The 12,887-nt window shown below is 39.8% G+C and overlaps 1 protein-coding gene across 1 annotated transcript in view; it reads left to right on the plus strand.

Moving 5' to 3' along the window:
* The window catches only part of kcnt2b (potassium sodium-activated channel subfamily T member 2b), a gene marked incomplete at both ends in the record, with an annotated part of 134,226 nt that overhangs the window by 104,476 nt on the left and 16,863 nt on the right, over nucleotides 1-12,887 (plus strand). Inside the window, one exon of the mRNA XM_079415753.1 lies at nucleotides 12,460-12,568. Coding sequence (XP_079271879.1) covers nucleotides 12,460-12,568 — 109 coding nt within the window. The remainder of the gene's footprint in view (nucleotides 1-12,459; nucleotides 12,569-12,887) is intronic.

Consider the following 12,887-nt stretch of genomic DNA (forward strand, 5'->3'; position numbering starts at 1 on the left):
TGACAATTTTTTTAAAGGTTTTCTGACCCAGAGACTGAAGTATTTTCTGCAATTCTCCAGCTGTGGTCCTTGGAGAGTCTTTAGCCACTCAAACTCTCCTTCTGACCGTGCATTAGGACGATATAGACACACATCCTCTTCCAGGCAGTTTCGTAACATTTTATGTTGATTGAAAATTCTTAATTATTGCCCTGATGGTGGAAATGGGAATTTTCACTGCTCTAGCTCTTTTCTTAAAGCCACTTCACTAATTTGTGAAGCTCAATTATCTTTTGCTGCACATCAGAAATATATTCTTTGGTTTTTCTCATTGTGATGGGAATTTGGGCTTTGTTTTCCCTCCTGTTTATATTTCTGTGAAACAGGAAGCCATGGCTGGATAATTTCATGTTCATAATCCCCCTGGAGTGCTCAAAATTGTGAATATGAATGAGGATATACTTCAGAGATATTTTACTCATAAGAATTTCTATGGGCTCCAATAATTGTGTCCAACGTGTCTTTGAGAAAAACATTTATTTCATAATGATATTTCCCCCATTTTAAATTCTTATTATCCACTGAAAGGTTAGATTTTTATGAATTTTTAAATTAAAAGATCAAAAGGATTAACAATGCAGATTAATTTTCACTGCCTTCTTTTATCATATTTACCAAGGGTGCCGATATTTTTGGCCATGACTGTATAAAAAAACTGCTGTACAAAGGTTTGAGGTCAGTAAGTTTTTTTTTTATACTTTTATTAAAAAAGTATTTCTTGAGCAGCAAATCAGCATATTAGAACGATTTCTGAAGGATCATGTGACACTGCTGGAGTAATGATGCTGAAAATTAATCTTTGCATAACAGCAATAAATTACATTTTAAAATAATCAAATAGAACAGCCTTAGTGTGTCACACTGTGCCAGGAAGCACGGAGAAAGGAAGCCAGGAGACGAGGAATTCACAAACGAGTCTTTTAATCAGCAACTGGGAGCATGGGAGGCACAGGAAACAAGAGGAATGACGTACAAGATCCGACAAACACTAACTGAAAGGACTGGGGCTTATAAATACTGGGTAATAGGGGAAGACGATGAGACACACCTGGAGCAAATTAAAACAATCAGACTGGGGAAAAACTGGGTCACAGGGAACACATGAGGAGCAAAAACACAACAAAACAGTCCAGGATCCTGACATATCGCCCCCCTCACGGAAGGTGCGTCTTCGCACCGTTCAAACATCCAAAGGGGAGGGGCGGGTGGGAACTAGGGAGGCAGCTCAGAAGGAGGACGGACACCCGGTAGGGGGCCGGCAGACAGAGTCCAGGGAGGCGACGGAGGAGGAAGGAGCCAGGGAAGAGACAGGAGGGACCCAGAGCAGGAGGCGCTCAGCTGGACCCAGGCCACAGCCGTGAAAATGGCCCACGGTGGAGCCGATGGAGGGAGGAGCCATGGAGGAGCGATGGCCGCCGACTCCAGGGGTCCGACCAACGGAGGCGGAGCAGGTGGTGGAGGAGCCCGAGGCGGAGAGCCAACGAGCCAGGGGGATGCCGAGGATCCGGGGGGCCAGGGTGGAGCCGAGGGCTCTGGCGACCGAGGCGGAGACCCGGAGATCCGCGGCGGAGCCGGAGCGACTGAGGACCCAGGTGGAGCTGAAGGGAGGAAGGAGCCCAACGGAGCCGGTAGCGATGCCGGGTCGAAGCCCGACCAAGGCGGAGCCAGAGGGACGAGGGAACCCAGTGGAGCTGGTGGATCGAGGGGTGACGGTGGAGGCGAGGGAGCTAGGAGCCGAGGTGGAGCCACTGGGTCTATGGGCCGAGGCGGAGTCCGGGCCTCGGAGGCTGGAGGCGGAGGTGAGAGATACTCCAGCCCCGGCAACGCTGGAGTATGGCAGACCCACTGGGCTCGCACCGTATAGATAGGGGGCTGAGGGCGAGCGGGGGGCTGCCAGACGACAGCGGTGGAGGAGGCAGGAGAGGGTGGGAGGGTGGGCATTTTCGAGGAGCGGGCACAGGAGGGCATTTTCGAGGAGCGGGCACAGGAGAATCGGACGCCCCCTCTCTGTCCAGCAGTCCCAGATTTATCTTCAACTCACCCTTAGTCCACGGCTTGCTCCCTCGTGATGGGCACTGTCGCCGGCTCTCGCACCTGGTCTGATGGGTTGGGCTCAACTTCCGGGGCAATCATCCACTCAGTCGCTCGGCTAGGCGCTGGCTCGCAGATCGCGGTGGGAAATGGCTCTCCGTCATCGGTGGGCTCGGGCTGGTGCTCCGCACTGCGGGGAGATGGTGGGCTGGGCTCTGGGTCTGGATTGGATCTGGCGAGATCATCTTCTTGGGAGACTGTGAGGGGCGATCCGTTTCTCGCCAGAGTCCACTCCACGAAGGCGGCGAATTCCGCTCGAGGACCTTCCTCGGACAACAGTGCTCTGCACGTGGTGTTGAGGCTTGCGTTATAGAACGAGCAGAGCGCGCCGTCCGGGTAGCTGGTGAGTTCCGCGAGGGCCAGAAAGGAGGGGGAGGAATTCGGGGCATAGGAAGGGATCCATCAGGGAAACACAATGGAAAGAAAAACACTGAGGGAAAAAACGGAAAATAAAACGGAGGGTAAACGCAGGGGTAACTGTTTTTGGTCGGATCTTCTGTCACACTATGCCAGAGAACACGGAGCAAGGGAGCCAGGAGACGAGGAATTCACAAACAAGTCTTTTAATCAGCAACTGGGAGCATGGGAGGCACAGGAAACAAGAGGAATGACGTACAAAATCCGACAAACACTAACTGAAAGGACTGGGTAATAGGGGAAGACGATGAGACACACCTGGAGCAAATTAAAACAATCAGACTGGGGAAAAACTGGGTGGGTCACATGAGGAGCAAAAACACAACAAAACAGTCCAGGATCCTGACATAGTGAGCATAGGAGACTTGCCGACCCAACAGTAGTGTACATGCTACTGTATTACAGTTCTTATATCCACTTAAAATGCTTTAATTTACTAGCTGACTACTCAAACTCCTTTACTAATGATTAATGTGAGAAATGGCGGCTATTTCAGCATAGTTTAAGACATATATCTTTTTTGTCTAAATAGTACAAGATTAGTCTTTCTTGACACCATATAAATAAGATGTATTCAGATTAGATTTTCTAAAAAAGCAGTAGTTTCTGATAAAATCATTGTACGCTGATTTAAAAATATTTTAAAAACCAGTACTGAAAACAAAAATAAAGCATACAAGCAAAATACAAAATATTGATGCACTATTAAAATGAACTGAAACTAAACTGAAATCGAAACACAAAACAAGATAAAATATTCAAAACTATAATAATCATCCACCTTCGCTTCAGCTGTCTCAGTCAGCCACTGAGCTTTCGGAAAAGTAAAGAAAATTCATTCTCTTTACCCTCCACCTGCTTCTGCTGCACTCCAGCCTCTCCCTTCACAGCTCATCTCCATTTGGACACCAACAGGATCTGTGTTCATTCAATTGACCTCCTTACTAGAGTGTTGGGGAGTTACTAACTAAAAAAGTAGCAGTGCTACTAGTAACTTAGTAGCTAGTTGACTAGTCGATAATGCTCCTGTATAGGAGCAGGACCTTAAAAGTGTGGCGATTTGTTTGTGGCATTGCTGTGGTGTGTGTGTGAGGGTTATCTTAGGGAGATTACCAGGAAATTATGTGAAGAATTTCATGGTGCAGTAGGATGTGAGGTGAGGCAATGATTAGAGATCCAGATCGCAGCTGGCGCCACAACTCCAGTGAGCAGCAGATGAAAAATGCGAAGAAGATGCATTGATCTCTCATGTGAAGACCTTCATTTGCATGGCCCATAGAGCTGCATTACCTGCAGCTGGGATGCTGAGAGCAAGATGGTCTGCCCAGCATGTGGAGGCGGCGCTGGTTTTAGGGTCAATGAGAAGGCGGAGGAGGAACGGACAGAATGAGTCAGTGGCTGAGGCAGCTGCAGAGTCACTGAGCACACAGAGATCAACCACAGATTACACACTATCACACAATCTGTCAGTCCAGAGCTGCTGGTCACCCATCAGAGAAGAATGAGAACAAAGTGATGACTCGTTTCCTTGCTGCCTTGTCAGTCAGTGACATGACGCTATAATTCTTGACCCAAAAACCTATATATATGTATATTAGAAATACATCTTTATTTTTGGTGTACTGACATCTTGATTCACAAATGTTTCAATAACATTAATTTTTTTGGATTTGACTGGTACTTGACCCTTGTAAAAAAGTAGTACACTTCAGTATACTTCTGGAAATATTAAGAATAGACTTAAATGCAAAGTGAATGTAATGTTTTGGGACACTTACAGGAAAATGAATTATAGTTTAAATTTATATTAAATACAATTAGCTGAACTTCAGAGTGTTTTTTTTTTTTTACCAACTTAAGTAAGACTTAACGGGATAGTTCGCCCAAAAATTAAAATTCTGTCATTTATTACTCACCCTCACGTTGGATCAAACCCCTAAGACCTTCGTTCATCTTTGGAACACAAATTAAAATATTTTTGATGAATTCCGAGAGTTCTCTGACCCTCCCATAGACAGCAAGGATACTATTACGATCAAGGCTCAGAAACGTAGCAAGGACATCGTTAAAATAATCCATGTGACATCAGTGGTTCAACCGTAATTTTACGAAGCTACGAGAATACTTTTTGTGCACAAAACAAAAATAACGACTTTATTCAACAATTAATCTCCTCCGCCTCACCCTGGCGCCATTTTGGAATCTACTGAATGTAAACCACGTATGCTGTTCTGGGAGCAGTACCATGCGAAAACACTTGTTTTCGTTCAGATCAAAGCATAAACAACGATGACACATGGATTATTTTAACTATATTATATTTAACTTGCTACGTTTCTGGACTTTGATTGTGATGGTTCTCTTGCTGTCTGTGGAGGGTCAGAAAGCTCTCGGAATTCATCAAAAATATCTTAATTTCTGTTCCGAAGATGAACGTCTTACGGGTTTGGAATGGCATGTACGGCAAGTAATAACAGAATTTTCATTTTGTATACCTTTAAGGACATCTGCAATTTTATAATTAATTCTACTGTCTCTGAAATATGATTCTTGTTGAATTTACTGACAAGCATTTATAGTAAACTAAAATACACTTTAATGTCATTTTGAAATTGAAACTTGTGCTTCATGTACTTAAAAATATTTGTAATTACACATTTGTAATGGTGCATTCACACAGGGTGTCGGCATCAATGCTCAACCATTATAGTGACAATAACCAGTCACATACATTTTTCTGGTGTTGCATGAACGCGATTGGCTAGCATCTGCGCTAGGGTATTTGCATAAAAGCAATCTGATTGGTGCTTGAAAAGTTGACAATTTTTCAACTTCTGCTGCAAGCAATCCAAATGATGTGATGCAACAGACCCATAATTCAGTTGGCATCACCCATTCAAAGTAAATGAGAAGTGTTAATGCCAATGCCCATGTGCATACACCCTAATGATGAAGTTGTAGTTTAGTACATTTATATTAACTTTAAATGTAATATCATTTAACACACTGAAGTTAAACTTAGTCAGTCGAGTAAATGCTTTAGTATGTGTCAACACATCAAAATAAGTGTACTTTTTAAAAGCATGGCAAAAGATTGTTCAAACATAATGATTTGAAATGTACTTTAAAGCAAACGTTACATTTTACAGTATTTCAATGTGCTTTTTTTTAAATGACAAGAAACATAAAAGTGTCTTTCTGTAAGTTAATATATATTTTTTAATAGATTTTAACAATGAAGCATGCTTCATCTTTTTCTCAAGTGTATTTATGAATGAGTGATTAAATCTACAAAATATGTTGATCCTTTAACAAATATAATTTTTTTGAAACACAAAATATATAAATTAGCAAATTGGCAAATCAAAATTTGGAGTAATCCATATAGATCAACAAGGAATTTATGCTTTACCCAAAGCATGAAAATATGAAGCCATCTAAGCGGTCTATTGAAAATCAATTTGTCAGATGTTTGTTTTATCTGCTTCTATGTGCAACATGTCAGCAGGATTATGAATAAGAATGTGCTTCTTTTATTGAGAGTTATGGTTGAAATGACACTTGCGATACATATACTTATGTTTCATATCAGTCAGAGGTGGTTATCTGCTGTGGGCAGTACGCTGTCTTGGTGGTTTACAGAGCGCTTACTTCTTGACAGTTCGGCGGAATGCATCAATATGCAGTTTTTCTATGCATGGCGGACATGTTGTGATACTGCCTGGAATATATGCACTAAGTGGCTGAGTGGCTGGCATAAATGAGTACGACTGGAGACTTGACTTCAGCTCTACAAATAGCTTAATCGCACCTTAATATTCGCATCAAAGTAACAGAAGCTCACAGAGTGGTTTGTCTGAGGAGAAAAGCATTTCGTTCGCATCTCGCACGGTTGTTCTGGGATTTCTGGACCGCTGTTTGTTTTGTTCGACTTTTGCTGCTTTAATTGATTTTCTTTTCCTCTCTGTGGGCATGTTTGGAAATAGTAACTGGCCGCTTTGCTTCTTCCAGTTCTGCACTGTGTTAGTGTGGCTATATCAACAGCCAGGTCATTCATAAACATAACCAGCATGCTGCTTTAATTAATGCTTATGGCAGAGAAGTGGCACTGTTGTTACCGTCTTGCTGGGGTTCACAGATTGAGTGCAATCTCTCACTGCTGCACTCCTTGAACGGGGACGAAAACAGCAGCTTTAGAGAAAAAAGGAATCTAGAAACACAATTATCACAGTGCTCTAGCCTGCTGTGCCACAGCCCCGCTTCAGTCGAGGTCAACGTGCGCTTTCCGAGGCCGCTGGAAATGAGGGAGTTGGTGGTGGAAGAGATGAAGTGGTTGAGCAGAAAGGGTCTGCATGAGGAGGAACAGAGGTCTTTAATTCACCGTTTGATCTTTATGAGTAAATGTCTTCAAGTGCTGCCTCCACTACTTCAGTCTGACGAGAACAAGCCTTATTTATTTATTTATTTATTTATCAAGTTACAGTGACAGTGAGACAACTGATATTGTTTAATTAATAACCTAAAGACAAAACAGAAAAAGAACAAGCCTTATTAATGATTGATTAAGACCAATAATCAGAATCAGTTTATTGGCCAGGTGTGTTTGTTGTGGCATTGGAAATGACAGTAATTGACATATATGCAAATAAATATATAGTTAACGCAGTTTAAACAACTACAGTGCCCTCCAAAAGTATTGGAACAGTAAAGACAAAATTTCTCTGTTGGCTGTGGAGTCAAGGCATTTGCAAATATGATTAAAAGATGAATATGAGACAAAACTACAGAATGTCCCATTTTATTATTGGGTGATTCAACACATATATGTTTTACCAGCTAAGAAGTTCAGCACTTTTAGAGTTTCATCCCTCTATCTGATGTGAGCATAAGTATTGGAACAGTTGCCTCACAGGTCTTTCTAAGTGATCAGCTGTGTCCTGTTGCATTAATTCTTCAGATATTAAAAGCAGGGAATGTGTCGTATCAGTTATATCCATTACTTCTGTATTCTGAATCTTGCATTCGATGATGACACACACAAACCAGGATGAAGATGAGGGAGCTGACTTTGAGAGAAAAGCAAGCAATTTGGACGCTAAAAGAAAATAGGAAGTCATTTAGAGCTCTAGCAAAAACAAAGGGCATGGAGAAATCAAGAGTTTGGAAACCACCAGCGACACCAGCATCCAACAACGACCTGATCGGCTGAGAAAACAACAGTAGTTGATGACAGACAAATCATAAAAGCTGTGAAAATGAACCCTAAAAGACGTGTCTGTAAAATCACCAACAACTTCCAGAAAGCTGGGGTGATGCTCTGACAATCTACTGTCCTCAGGAGACTTTGACACAGAATTACAGATGCTACACAGCAAGATTCAAACCTCTGACCAGCACCAAAAATAGAAAGGCAGGATTAGAGTTTGCAAAAAAGCACAAAGGTGAGCCAGAAGAGTTTTGGAACTGTTTATGGACCGATGAGACAAAGATGAACCTTTATACAGCCTCAAGCATACAGCCTCATCTGTAAAGCATGGTGGAGGTGGTGTCATGGCACGGGCATGCATGGCTGTCTCTGGAACAGGCCCTCTCAACTTTACTGATGACTTAATGTATGATGACAGTAGCAGAATAATTTGGAAGGGTACAAAACCATCTTGCCTACCAATATTCAAGAAAATGCCACCAGATTCATTGGGAAGTGCTTCATATTGCATCAGGACAATGACCCAAAACACCCTGCCAGTTCAGTCAAGGAATTTATAAGGGCAAAGAAATGGAAAGTCTTAGATTGCCCAAGTCAATCTCCAGATTTAAATCCGATTGAACATGAATTTCACGAGCTGGAGAGGAGAGTAAAGGCAGAAACTCCCCAAAACAAGCAACAATTGGAATTGGCTGCATTAAAGGCTGGGAAAAGCAGGATGAGACCAAGAGTCTGGTGATGTCTATGGGTTTGTGTGATTGTGCGCAAGGGATCTGCCACTAAATAATAGCTTTTACTCTTTTATATCTGCCTTATGTTCAACTGTCCCAATACTTATGCTCACATCAATGAGTGGGATGAACTCTAAAAGTGCTGTTCTTTTTATTTGGTAAAACATGTATGTGTTGAAACGGCTAATAATAAAATGTGACATTCTGTAGTTTTGTCTCATATTCATCTTTGAATCATATTTGCAAATGTCTTGACTCCATAGCCAACAGAGCAATTTTGTCTTTACTGTTCCAATACTTTGTTGAATATTCTGTTCCAATACTGTTCCAATACTACAAGTTGAGGACCGTGGTTGTGCAAAGATGCGTTGTTTGTGCAGGATTATAAATATGGATTCCATTAAAAGTTATAAGAGTAGAAAAATAAGTGGGTATTGCACATGGCATAAATAAATAAATACGAGTCGTACATATTGTGCTCAGTAGAACTGTTCACAATAGGTACAACTCATATTTATTTATGTAATCAATTTAACCCCCAAATAAAGAAGGAATTAACAATAAAATAAAAAAGAAAATATTTATTTTTTTATAGATGAAGCAATGTTTGTCAAAACAATATTAGGTCAATAACTTTATATAGCAAGAAAATAAATAAAGCCAAAAATAAACAATATATACAGTAGATAAAACAATGCCAAGCAAGACAGTGTTATGTGAATAACAATGCTTTGATAAGTTTAGGTATTGGGTAGGATTAGGGATGTAGAATATGGTCATGTAGAATAAGGCATTAATATGTGCTTAATTACTACTAATAAATGGCTAATATTCTAGTAATATGCATGCTAATAAGCAACTACTTAAGAGACCCTAAAATAAAGTGTTACCGATGAAACAAAATAAAAAAAATTATTTATAGAAAAATACTATAGCAAACAATAAATACATCATTAAATGTCTATCAAGACAATACTATTTAAATAACAAGAATATTAAACAAGAAAAAAAAATTGTAACATTAAAAACATAAAGCAATAATTAAACATTTAATAGGCAATACAATGCTTATCAAAACAATTCTAGATACTAGACAAAAAGTACAAAAAACAAGCCTAGTTTAGTCAAATAACAATATTTTAGCTTCAAAACAGAAAGTTTTCTAAATTGTTCCACAGAGAACAATCAGTCCTACTCTCCTTGTGATTTTCCTCATTTCACAATTTTACCTTCAATCCTTCTTCGTGCCTTTGCCTACGCATTTCTCTGAATTGACTCGGGTTATTCAAACAATCGGAGCATTCTTCTCTCTTTGGGCGAGTAGCGTATTTGAATAGATGTCAGTAAAATCCAGCTATGGTTGTGTCAGTTGTTCCTGGCCTGTTGTATAAAAGACTATTCATATAAAAAATGCAGCACGTTTCACATCATTTGTGCAATGCTAAAAATGGTTGGTATTTTCTTAAATCCACCTTGTGAGAAAAATAACATTGTACTACAGCAACATAATAAATTCCGCGCATACATGGTTAACACATCCACCCTAATAAAGCAATAATGACTCTGCCACTTCCCTCCAATTAGACAAAACATAGAAGCAGAAAGCAACAGGATGAGGAAACAGTCGGCAGTCCTATCATTTATTTACGATCTGAAGCCTGCCTTGAGAGGAACACAGGGTTTTTAATAAGCTACCTAGCCTAGAGGTGATGTCTATGTCCTCTGATAAAAAAAATAAAAAAAAGGAAAATCTCCAAAACAACCAAAAATAGACCAAAGGAAAAGGACTGGTAAGGCCCAGAGAGAGCGCGAAAGAGACAATCCTCAGAGGAGCAGTCGGGTTGAAAGGTATACCTGGGATTCCATTCAAAAAAAGACCGTCTTTTATGTCTTTTTTGTTTTGAGAGTGGTTTTCTGTCCATTTTGTCTTGACTTCGGTCCAAGCCTGCATTGAATTAAATTGAAGTAAATGGTATAAACATAGCCGAAATAAGTCAAAGTAAAGTAAAGTCGTGACGTATTGACAAGTATGTGACCCATACTCAAAATTGGTGCTCTGCGTTTAACCCATCCAAGTGCACACACACAGCAGTGAGTAGTGAACAAATGCACACACACACACACACCGTGAACACACACCCGGAGCAGTGGGCAGCCATGCTGCGGTGCCCGGGGAGCAGTTGGGGGTTCAGTGCCTTGCTCAAGGGCACCTCAGTCGTGGTATTGAGGGTGGAGAGAGCGCTGTACATTCACTCCCCCCACCTACAATCCCTGCCGGCCGGAGACTCGAACCCGCAACCTTTCGATTACGAGTCCGACTCTCTAACCATTAGGCCACGACTTCCCCTTGAAATACACGTCTGGAGTCAATACACGTCTGGAGTCAATATTTTCATCAATGCTAATGTGATTTTATTGACTCATTTTCTTAATTAGCAAAATTAGTAAATGTGTTTTCACTCACCGCTAACATGAAAATTGTGCTCCATCCCTGAGACAGTCATTAGTGCCGTACCTTCTATTTTTCCTCCGGATGAGCACGTTATTTCATTTTTTAACATTACCATTATGTACACTTAAGTATTATTAAATGTCCTCTTATGCCCTCAGATTTTTAACTTGTTCAAAACTGTCTGTGTTTGTGTGTTTTTCTGGTACATTGGCTGGCATTTAAATGGCAGCGAGGTCTGAAGCTGATGTGTGTTCACTCAGCTGTGTGGAGGCCATTTAAGAGGGCAGCTGTTTTGAGCAGCGGAGTTAAAGGAGCATGATATCTCAGACGTTGCCTTATTTCACACTCTGTTAATGGCGTTGAGAGGCTCTGACCCCTGCAATATGTGTCTTTAAAATCAAATTCAGGGAACTGAGATGTGCAAATGGGTTACCAATACTAATCAGGAGGGATAAGAGTTTAAATTATTGTTCTGCTGGGATTGCCTCTCTATATTAGCAGGGTTCCTATGGTCCAATATCAGGACATATGGATTTAATTTCCAGGCTCAGAAAAGTCATTTTATTTAAAAAAAAAAAATGTTATTTTATTTTACAGTTTTGTTTTTTATTGTTTTTTATTTTTTTATTTTATTGTTTTATTTTATTTAGAAATAAATCAATTAAAACGTATATGCAGCAAGGACACATTAAATCAAAAGCTGCAATATTTATAATGTTACATAAAATTTATATTTCAAATAAATGATTCTTTTGCATTTTCTATTGTTCAAAGAATCCAGGGGGAAAAATGTATCATGATTTCCACAAAACAATATATTATAAAACAACAACTGTGTGATTGATTTCTGAAGGATCATGATAATGGCTGCTCAGCTTTGTATTACAGGAAAAATGTATATTTAAATTATGTAATAATAATTTAAATTGTAATAATATTTAAAAAATGTTCTGCTTTTACTGTATTTATCAAATAAATGCTGCCTTGGCAAGCAAAGGAGACATCTTTCAGAAACATGAAAAAATCTCAATATCCAAACAGGGGAGTATATTGATTAAAAAAAAAAAAAATTAATAAATAAGAATAGAAATTTTCATCATATATTTTCAGTGGATGCCCATGGGGCAAGTCATTGCATTAGAAGACAATAAAATAGAGGCTGATTTGAAACTATACCCACAATTCATACATTTTATATTTTAACATTAGATTGTTAATAACTGTGATCTCACCACTAAAAGTACAACTTTACAGCTCAAACAACACACATTTTCACACAGAAAGCTCTTGAACAAAAATACAAGCTGCATATTTATGCTTTCATTTATGCTTCATTTATGCCCCATCAACCATTGTGCATGCTTAAACAAACTTTATTTTTTAAAGAAGAATTTAATTATTTTCTCTGGTAAGTAATAAAATGTCAATAGAGCAGCTTGTATTGAACATTTCTCCATAATGAAAACACATTCCATGATAAGATATCTGAGAATTAATATTTCTCCCGTGTGTTTATTTTGCAGACCATGTGGTTTGTGAGGAAGAGTTTAAGTATGCCATGCTGGCCCTCAACTGTGTGTGTCCTGCCACCTCCACCCTAATCACCTTATTGATTCACTCCTCTAGAGGACAGTGAGTATAAACATCCCTCTCATATTCATTCATCCCTAGTAGCCAGAAATATGTATTTTTGAGGGCAGTGTCACTAAAACATCCTCTGTCCAGTGTTAAAATACATGTGGCATTTACAGTATGATGTAGAATGGATGTGAATAGCATGCATTAATGTCCACCCACTTTTTCAGTAATGCTGGTTCTGGAAGTATTTTTTTCCATTAGGAAATTTAAAAATCAGTCTTTGTCAAAGCATTATAAGCCTTGGATCAAGCCAACCAACTACGCGGTAGATCACAACATTACAAACTTTTATCTGAAGCATAGAAGTGTTTGA

Source organism: Barbus barbus, assembly GCF_936440315.1.
Source record: "Barbus barbus genome assembly, chromosome: 4".
In the NCBI taxonomy this organism is placed as follows: domain Eukaryota; kingdom Metazoa; phylum Chordata; class Actinopteri; order Cypriniformes; family Cyprinidae; genus Barbus; species Barbus barbus.